This window comes from Tasmannia lanceolata, unplaced genomic scaffold (genome assembly GCF_043159265.1).
Source record: "Tasmannia lanceolata isolate RefF3 unplaced genomic scaffold, GAP_Taslan_0.1 ptg000019l, whole genome shotgun sequence".
Classification (NCBI taxonomy): Eukaryota; Viridiplantae; Streptophyta; class Magnoliopsida; order Canellales; family Winteraceae; genus Tasmannia; species Tasmannia lanceolata.
The window spans coordinates 17,066,234-17,076,872 of record NW_027518696.1 but is presented as its reverse complement, the minus strand read 5'-3'; the positions used below and the strand labels follow the sequence as shown (position 1 = coordinate 17,076,872).

Genomic DNA, 10,639 nt, shown 5'->3' with positions numbered 1-10,639 from the left:
ATCGTACGTGCTTTAGGGAGCTTATCCGTGCTTATAATTCGATGTATAGCTTCACTTCCATAGGCGGTATGATTGATCACAGTATTGTTGATGGTCGTAGTCCGTACTCTTTTAGGATTTCAGGTTCTAACTACCACAAGATTGGGTCATTGTTACCAAATCCTAATTGCAAACCAATGTTTGCACAGCTATATGTCTGCGTGACAGGCGATGAGGCCAAAAATAGGATGGATGCTATTCACATTAACAATGGTCGGTTTTCCATTAACGAGGATGTCGTTGCTGGTTTAAGACAAATGCTTGACACTACTAATCCATATGTACAAACTTTTAGATATGGGAGGGATTTCTTGGCTAATAGTGCCGCTGTTGACCTGCGTATTCGAATCATAGAACAGAGATCACGAGATGCTAGGTAATATAATCTACCTACTGCGTCAGAAGTCGCTGCACTAATGGTTGGTGATGGGTCTGAGATTGTTGAGCGTCGTGACATTATTCTTTGCACCAATGATGGATTTCTCCAAAGGATAAACGAGTGCCACCCCGCTTATATGCCTCTACAGTATCCTCTGTTATTTCCATATGGAGAGGATGGTTGGAGAATCAATATACCTATTAGATCAAATCCTAATTCTACGAGCCGTAAACGGGAGTTTGTTAGTATGCGAGAGTTTTATGCTTACCGGATTCAGTACCGACCTTTGGAAGGTAAGACACTTATGAGATCCGGCCGTTTATTCCAACAATTTGTGGTTGATGCTTATGCGGCAATTGAAGAACAAAGATTGTATTGGGTACGGACCAATCAGAAACAACTCCGTGCTGATGTCTATGAAGGTTTGCAGGATGCTGTAAGAAGTGGTGATCATAATGCTGCAAGCATTGGACAAAGGCTGGTTTTACCTTCATCCTTCACTGGAGGTCCAAGATACATGGCCCAAGCTTTTCAGGATGCAATGGCAATATGTCAATGGTATGGCCCTCTAGATTTGTTTATAACATTTACATGCAATGCAAAATGAGAAGAAATAAATTCAGCACTACAGCTAATTCCCGGTCAGAGGGTTGAAGATAGACCTGACATTGTCCCGAGAGTATTCAATATAAAGAAAAAACAACTTATAAATGACCTTCGCAGCCAAAAGATATTTGGAACCGTTGTTGCAGGTGCTTCTTATCCTCATGCTCTTAAGCTTCTTCGAGTATCTATATTAAACTACCACATATATATTTACTGTTATAATTTATATTCATTGTAGTCTTCTTGGTCAACAATTCGTGTATTTTGACTTTTCCTACGAACAGACATACATGTTGTGGAATTTCAGAAGAGGGGATTGCCACATGCGCATATTTTGTTAACACTTGCAAATCAAGATAAGCTTCTCACCCCAGCTGACGTTGATAATTTCATTTCTGCTGAACTTCCTAATAAAGATACTGATCCTCAGGCTTTCCAAATAGTTTCAAAGACAATGATACATGGTCCTTGCTGAGAGGCCAATCCTTACTCGCCATGCTTCGTTGGTGGTGAATGCTCTAAGAAATATCCTAAGAATTTTAATACCGAGACAGTTATTGACATTAATGGATTTGCTAACTATCGTCGGAGGAATGATGGTCGAAATGCTACAGTTCGAAGACAGGAAATAGATAACCGATGGGTTGTCCCATACAATCGAGCCCTTTTGCTTAAGTACAATTCGCATATCAATGTTGAGTTGTGCGCTAGAACAAAGGTTATTAAGTATTTATTCAAATATCTTCATAAAGGGCCCGATCGAGCTACAATTGTTCTTGAGCCAAATTCTGCATCAGCCATACAACCAACTGTCAACTTCCGTCATGATAAGGATGAGGTTAGGCAATACCTTGATTGCAGATACATATCAGCACCGGAGGCCTGTTGGAGAATTTTCGAATTTGATTTACAAGCACAACGTCCATCCGTTGAGCGTCTCCAATTTCACTTGCCGAATGAGCAGACTGTCATATTCTCTGATAGAGATGACCTCCCTACTGTCCTATCCAGGCCTGGTATTTCTACTACTATGTTTACAGCATGGATGATGGCCAATAATGAATTTCATGATGCTCGATTGTTGAAATATGTTGAATTTCCAACTGCTTGGGTATGGAAAGCAGAAGAAAAAATATGGGACCGAAGGAAAAGGGGGAGGCGCATTGGTAGACTGTACTATGCATATCCATCATCAGGTGAACGATATTACTTGCGTATGCTTCTAAACATTGTACGTGGCCCTTTGAGTTTCGAAGATATTCGGACAATTAACGGCTTCCTTTGCCCAGACTTTAGATCTGCATGCAATTCTTTGGGTTTGTTGGAAGACGATAACGAGTGGCACGAAGCACTTCAAGAAGCTTCTATTTGGGCCTCACCACATCAACTCCGACATCTATTTGTATCAATTTTAACATCATGTCAAGTGACGAATCCATTGCAATTATGGAACAATCATTGGAGAGACTTATGAGATGACTTGCAGTTTAGAGCCCGAATCGCATTACACCATCCAACCTTATTATTACCCGAAGATGTCTTGCGAAATGTTGCACTACAAGAGATAGAAATCATTCTTACCACAGTCGGTAGAGGTCTTTCTGATTATCCTTCTATGCCGATACCTACGGTGATAGAACATATCATTCCAAATAAATATATTCGGGAAGAGTCAAACTTTGATCTCACAACAGCAGATCTTGAATTCCATCATCTACATGCCGGCCTAAATTCGGAGCAATTATTGATATTTAACACTATCATCAACTCATGTGTCAATAAGCAAGGCGGCTTTTATTTTGTATATGGTAGTGGTGGTACTGGAAAGACCTACTTATTGAAGACTTTGATTAATAAATTACGAAGTGATGGAAGATTAGTGTTGAGTATTGCATCATCTGGTATTGCTGCATTGTTACTACCAGGCGGTCGTACTGCTCATTCACGCTTCAAAATTCCACTCGATGTATTTGAAACTACTGCATGCACGATTACACATCAATCAGAGTTGGCAGACTTGATAAGAAAAGCTGAACTTATTATATGGGATGAGGCGGCAATGATACATCGGTACGCCATTGAAGCAGTTGATCGCACATTGAAGGATTTATTAACGACCCCTTCTTTTGATGCACGATCTAAAGTTTTTGGGGGGAAAACTACTGTTCTCGGAGGTGATTTCAGACAAGTACTTCCTGTTATCCCTAGAGGAAGACGAGAGGCTACTGTTGCTGCTTGCTTGCAAAAATCATATTTATGGAAGCAGTGTCAGCTACTGCATCTAACAACAAATATGCGTGTATTCCAACACAGATTATCTTCTATAGAACGTAATGAGGTCTCTGAATTTGCACAATGGCTTCTTGATATTGGAAACGGAACATTGCCTGCAATTTCAATTCATAATCATATGGAAGCTGACTGGATAAAAATTCCAAATGATATGCTAATACTTGATAACGATACTGGAGTGGGCCAATTAATATCAGAGATCTACCCAAATTTAACATCTAATTTGGACGATGATACTTACCTTGAACAGAGAGCTATTTTAGCCCCGAAGAATGATGATGTAGATCACATTAATACTATAATGTCAAAGATCTTGCCCGTTAGCAGTAGAACGTACTTAAGTGCTGATGCTGCTGTTAACAAAGATACTCATTCCTCATCTACTGATTTCATGACTACACCTGAGTATCTACATTCCTTAAATTTTCCAGGAATTCCTAAGCATTCTTTGGAGTTAAAGGTCGGTCTTCCTGTGATGTTGTTACGTAACCTAAATGCTTCTATCGGCCTTTGCAACGGAACACGATTGGTTGTAGTTAGCATAGAGCGACGGACTATTCGCACAAGGATTATTACAGGGGCTAACAGAGGTGACATCCACTGCATTCCAAGAATTGTATTGTCCACATCCCCCCGTGATTTTCCTTTCATATTCAAAAGGAGACAATTTCCTTTGAAGGTTGCTTTTGCAATGACGATAAATAAAAGCCAAGGTCAGACTTTGTCAATGGTTGGGATATACCTACCAAAGCCTGTTTTTAGTCATGGACAACTTTATGTTGCTTTATCACGTGTCACTTCTCGATCCGGTGTACGATTGTTACTTGGCAATAAAGAACATCCTAGGCGAGGATACACGCGAAATGTTGTTTTCAAGGAAGTTTTACAGTGGCTTTAATATATGGTATACATATTCCTCTTAATCTATCCATTCTTATAAACTTGCTTCGGAAGTTCCTATTTTTTTTCAATATATAATTAATTTAATTTTTTCTTACCAGGATGGAAGACCTTTCTTATCCACCATTTGCATTTATAAATCCCTCTCAGACCAAATGGAATATTAAGTGTCGTGTGAAGCATATCTACGACATTTACAATTTTGATAATCCTCGCAGCAAGGGCCGTCTTGTGAAAATAGTTCTAACTGATGAAAGAGTGCGATTCATTTCCTCAACAATGAATGCTTGCTTTTTTATCTTCAATTATAGATGTTTCCTTTATTCACTATTACTTCAATCTATAGTTATCATTATTTCTTTATTCTATCAGGAACAGGAGATTCTGCTACTTCTTTTTGATGAAAATATTGAAAGATACAGAGGAATATTAAGTGAAGGTGGTGCTTACTATATACACGATGTGGTTGTTAGACCTAACACTTAGCGTTGCCCAATCACCAATCATCAATACCATTTGCGACCAATGAGATTTACTATCGTTCTTCCATTTGATGGAGACATGATCCCCATCACTTGGAAATTCCCTTCCTTGAAAAGTTTGTGTCAAACTACATCTTTAACAACTGACTTATGTGGTATGTATTATAATTTCATTCTTAAATATGTTTAAACAACATAAACTCTATACTCTTATTATATTTGACTTCTGTTGCTTTGTGGAAGATATTCTCGGCATTTTGGTTTACGTCTCCAAAATTCATACCATTAAGACACATAATAATTTCACTTTCAAGAAAGAGTTGGTCTTGATAGATGACATGTAATTTTTTAAGCTTCCTTTATTCATATTATGATCTTACTATTTCATTCAAATTTACAATCTTAACCCCAATTGCCTTATTCATACCAGTAATCATCCAGTTATGTTGACCTTATGGGCTCTTAAGGCTCATTCCGTGACAGAGGACATGGTTCACCTACCCATATTCGATACCGTATTGATGGTGAAGGCCGTGAAAGTTGTTCAATATCAAGGTATATCTAGAATTGCTATTACTTTTTTTTTTGTTTTCCTTTCTAACATATAACAATATTCTAATAATAATCTCTTATAGGTGGGTCTTTATCAAGCACGGGATACACAACTACAACAGTCAATCCAATCAATGTTGGTGCAGAAAGACTACTAGCTTGGTATCCAATTTTCACATTCCTTTAAAATTAAATACAATCCTTTTTCACATATATTTTAATCATAATTTTTTTCTACTTAGGTTGGAAGGAAATGCAACTGCTCGCTCATTACTTAAGAGAATACAATCATCTTCTTCACCATCAAGTGTCGCTTCTATCTTACCGCTAGCCAAAAGAGTCAACATCATTCAGTTTTATCAGCATTTGCAACGTGATGCATTAACGGTAACCCAAATAAACACATTCATTTCTAAGAAATATACAAATTGTTGATCTTTTTTATGAACTAAACTGCGATCTAAAATCGTAGCCTACATATTATCGGATCACCGCAACATTAGCTCAAATTCGCATTGGTCAATTGCATTGCTACAGTGCATGTGTGGCATGCAAACACAAATTTGTACCCTCAGATAATACAAACAAGTGTAGCTTTTGTGGGTATGGTTGCGATCCACCAATCTTGAGGTATCTTAAACATTACTTGCCCGGTTCAAATGTCATCTTACATACAGTCCATTTATACAAGGCTTTAGTGCGCACACACACACACATATATGTCTGTGTTATCATAAAATTGAATGTCTACATTAACATTTTCACATATTATTCAGCTACACAATTAAGGCAGAGGTTGTCGATGAGACGGGAAGCATGGATTTGAGATTATTTACTGATGAAGCAGAGCATGTATTGGGCCTCACAGCATTGGAGTTTAGAACACAGGTTATTGAGGTAAATTCTGATTATAATCTCCAATTATTTTATAATCAAATATTTTCCGACAAATGCATTTCTAATTCATTTACTAATTTCCCCACTTACATGTAATTTTTCTTAAAGGGTGATGATATAAGCCGTTTCAATCGGATATTCTCTCCACGACTATGGAAAAAATATGTCTTCATTCTATCAAATTTGAAAGGGAAATTAATGATAACTGATACTTCAGACTTCATAGTGCATTCGATCATTGACGTAGATTACTCAGAAGAGAGTCATGCACTACTTCACTTAATTGATGGTATTCTCAATATAGTTAACATTTTATTAGTGCATAAGATTTTGTACGTACACATTACATGCGAATAGAATAATTTCACTTTTTTTTAGCTGCAGCACCTGAAGTGGGAAATGATCACTCTCCGATTGAATCAGTCATTGAATCAGTGACAATGCATTCCTCACTACCAAGTTCAAGCACTCTTTCTCATGATGTACACTCTTCCTCATCAGTAATTGGAGTAGCCACTCATCAATCCCTAATTGACACAATCACAACACTTTCTTCAACAGCAAGTTCAATCACTCATTTGAAGAATGTGTTACAATCACGGCTCACAAACACAGAAGGTACCATTACACATATGTTAAAGTCAAATGCAGTCGTACTTAAATCATATTGCTTACAATTTGCATTATTATTTATTTAGGGTAATAATAGTTTCACCCCCTACATTACATGCACGCTCCCCTCATAACTTGATTTCAAGTGAAAATATCATCTCCCTTTATTTATTTTAATTTCCAATTTTTCAAACCAATTCATATTTACTATTACATTTAACAATTCACATAATTAAATATTACATTGTTATAGGAGATGTTTTGTCCTCTGCGGAAGGGAGAGGCAAGCAAAAATATCACGAATCACATACGGAACAGGATTCTCCATGCATGGTACTTAATTCACCAAACTTTCTTATCCTATATTGTTAGAAGTTATATCAATTCTCAATATTAAGGTCAATTACGTCTTCTTTTTTCAGAGGAACAAGATATCATATCAGTTCATACTCATGGAGAGCATTCAGCGGTTGAATCAACCATCGCAGAATCTTCAATACATGCCTCACAAAAAAGAACAAGAGATAATGAATTGCATTTAGGAAATGTTTCCGAAGAAGGTATAAACTTTAAGATTTTAATCCCTATGCACACCAGTTGAGTTTAAAACTTATCTGCTCCTATTCTTTAATATGGATATCAATTTCCGACATATACCAACACTACATCTTTGTTTTATTTTCAGGATGAAGATGTCAGATCAAATGAGCTCATTTTGGGAAAAAGTTACATAGCTTTCCTATCACTTAAGAGTGGAAAATTATATAACTCGCCTTTTGGTTTGTAAAACATGTTAATATTACATGTAAATTCACTATGTATGAGTGCTTTTGAATACTATGTATATTTTAACTACAACTTTGTAAATAAAAGTTACCTCATGTCTGTATCTTCAGCTCATCTTAAACTATAGATGTAACTTATGTTAAATTTCCCACTTTCATATAATTTTTAATGGGAGCATGAACAACAGCTGAACCCAAACAGGTACTTATCACTTCTTTGAATATCATTATTAGGTCGTATAATATATGGATTTTAATTGAGTGCAAATTGTGATGCATTCTCCTTCTCCTAACTTTTTCCTCTATTTCATTATGTTTCTTTTCTTCCCTCTTTTTTTAACAACTTTATTGTATTTTGTGCTTCCCATTTTTTAAATTTTCCAGGTTGCCAGAGTATGGATTCCATAACCAAAGCTAATGAAAAGGTCAACAACATTTAACATTCCTGTTACGTCCATGTACTCCTTCACTCTTGGCTGATATTTCGTTTTGGCTATTTATTTGAACCACGTGCATGTACACCTTCTATAGTATCAAACATTTAACATTCATATGTGTCATGCATGTATCAATGACACAAAAAAATTCAAATGACGTAAAGAGAGGAAGATCGCGCATGTGATCATGTAAGTAAGACTATAGAAGGCTGCGAATCATAGATCTATGGTTGAAGCTGAGACGATAGAAAGGTGGGAGTCATATCAATGCAAACCACACAAATTTAGGAAGAATCAGGTAATGGATATATTCCAAAACAATTGACACTTCTCTATCAGCTATGGTAATATACTTTGAAAATAGTCTTTACTAAACACACCACATTTATATATAGAGATCAATTGTTGAATGGCGAACATGAATCACCATCTTTTTCTATCTTTAGCAAGACATGGACATGTGGCCTTAAACTACACAAAGGCTTACATAAATTCTATAAATTTTTGCCTATAAAACAGTCCATATCTGTTTCAAGTACAATTTCATAATTCTATTTGAAATGCAATTGGAATATTTTTTCAATCTTTTTCCTCTTACCACCAAAAAAGGCTATAATTCAATGCTTTTCTTCAGGTGTGCTAATGATGAAGATCGGCTTCCATTTCCTATTCAATCTCAATTCTTCTACCCCAAATAGCTTTCCACCTCCAATTTCAGGCTTGAAAATCCCTCTCAATCGAGGTACGAAAATCCGTGATTCGAGGGTTCAGATCTAAAATTTCACAAAATTTCGGGTTTTGAAAGTTTTTTTGCTATTTTTTTTCGCATGTGTGTGTCTACTGTAGAAAATTCAATTTATATACTCATTTTGAGGAAAGCCAGAAATTTCTGATTGATAGTTTTAAGGTTCTTGCTCTCTCTTCCTAATATTTTTTTATTGATTTATTTTTCCTAATATCAACTGATTTTTAGGTCTCTCACACTATGTGTTGGATCATCTTATATAATGTTTCTTAATTGGCAAATTCAAACTTCGGTATCTATAACAAGAAACAAAACAAATACAGATACACAAATGTATTTGTTTGTTCCTACTCTTCTCTCAACAACCTCACAATTTTTATTTGGATTTTCTATTTATTAATCAAGAGATGAGATGAAAATCAAGCGCATAAAAATACAAAAGCTTGAAAATTGGCTAAGCACATATGAACTGACGTATCTGAAACTCACACAATTTTTTCATTATTTTTCTAATAACTAAATAAAATAGATATTTCCTTCATTAACTGAAGAACAAACAACACCACAACAAACAAGGCACAGCAAAGAGACATATCATCCCTAAATATCAAGGACAACAAACTTCCGTGAGAAAGGTGTACTGACTATTTTCCTCTGCTTTTTTTTTGCTGCAGTTTTTATTTAATTATGGTCACTATGGTTGCAAGTCATGACACTGTGATAAGGAGTTAAGGGTGGTAATTATATTTTAAAGAAGTTTAAGGGTTTTTTTTGTCTTATGTTCAAATCTGCCATCTCAGTAGCAATTTTTTAGGTTACTACTGAAAATCTGTGATTAGCTCAGCAACTTCCAATTATTTTGCTTTTTGTTTGGGATGTTTGAACCTCCTTTATTACATTTTCTTTATATATTTTGATTCTATGCATTTACTTCTCTAATTAATTTGATGTGCAGAGGATAGTTCTGTGAAAAATGGTAGTGGTCATGTCTTGGGTGTTGTTAAGACTATTCCAGTTGGGCTCTAAATTTAAGGTATAGCTGTTGTAACCTCTACAGCTTTGAAACTGTCCTTATATTATCCTTTTTTGGGAAAAGTATCATAAGGAAAACTAATAATTTATATAGCTGAAAAATAATTTTTTTGGACATCTTCATTCTCGGCAAGGTTATTTATTTTTACTGTCTTCACTCCGTTTCATGTTCCAATTAATTCTTTTGACCTTAGATTTTTATATATTGCTATGGAAGTTTTCATGTAATCATTTAAAAACCGGGTTATGAAACCGGATATGGCCCATAAGCAAACTTATATATTTTTAGTGTTTTCTCTCTGTTTCTGCTATATTTTAGTGCCTTCACTGATATATTTTTACCGTCTTCACTCCGTTTCATGTGATCTGAGATAGTGAGTTCTTGAGTTCATTGGTGGAAGAGCTGTTATTTTTTTATACTTTTTTCCTGTGTGTTTAAAGTAACCTTTTGATTTTTTATGTGATATTGCAGATTTTCATTTTCAAACCATTTATCTGGGGAAGGAGAGGATCCGGGTGATCGTGTCTGATATTGGAGAAGACAGATCATAGCTCTGAATGGCATTTGCCCAAAATAATTTAAGTAATCCTTCTTTTGATATCTTAGCCAGGATTTTATCACATAGTTGATAGTTGTGTGCTTCAGATCTTTCTAGATTCTAATGTTAAAAAAGGGAATTGGGATCTTTGCAGAGAGGAACTGGTGTGAGTGGGATCTTGGGTTTATATGATCTACGTCTCTTTGATTTGGTGGGAGTGGAGTATTGAGCTCATTGGTGGAAGAACCGCTGCTTTTTTTAAACTTATTCTTTACGTGTTCCAAGTTACCTTTTAAACTTCATCTTTGTTCAAGATAAAGCCTCTCTGAGTAACCTTTGCTG

At 35.8% G+C, this 10,639-nt stretch overlaps 2 protein-coding genes across 2 annotated transcripts; both read left to right on the top strand.

Moving 5' to 3' along the window:
• Positions 1 to 455: 455 nt before the first annotated feature.
• On the top strand, positions 456 to 4,702 carry LOC143852376 (uncharacterized). Its single transcript, XM_077361759.1, has 7 exons — positions 456 to 924; positions 1,030 to 1,170; positions 1,309 to 1,488; positions 1,579 to 2,426; positions 2,511 to 4,204; positions 4,318 to 4,474; positions 4,589 to 4,702. Exons 1-7 carry the CDS (start codon positions 456 to 458, stop codon positions 4,700 to 4,702), a joined length of 3,603 nt encoding a protein of 1,200 aa, XP_077217874.1.
• Positions 4,703 to 4,741: 39 nt separating this feature from the next.
• LOC143852375 (replication protein A 70 kDa DNA-binding subunit B-like) lies at positions 4,742 to 7,301 on the top strand. Its single transcript, XM_077361758.1, has 11 exons — positions 4,742 to 4,853; positions 4,942 to 5,038; positions 5,129 to 5,253; positions 5,334 to 5,412; positions 5,493 to 5,637; positions 5,723 to 5,880; positions 6,027 to 6,147; positions 6,256 to 6,436; positions 6,526 to 6,765; positions 7,013 to 7,092; positions 7,182 to 7,301. The coding sequence occupies exons 1-11, from the start codon at positions 4,742 to 4,744 to the stop codon at positions 7,299 to 7,301; spliced, it is 1,458 nt and encodes a 485-aa protein (XP_077217873.1).
• Positions 7,302 to 10,639: the final 3,338 nt, after the last annotated feature.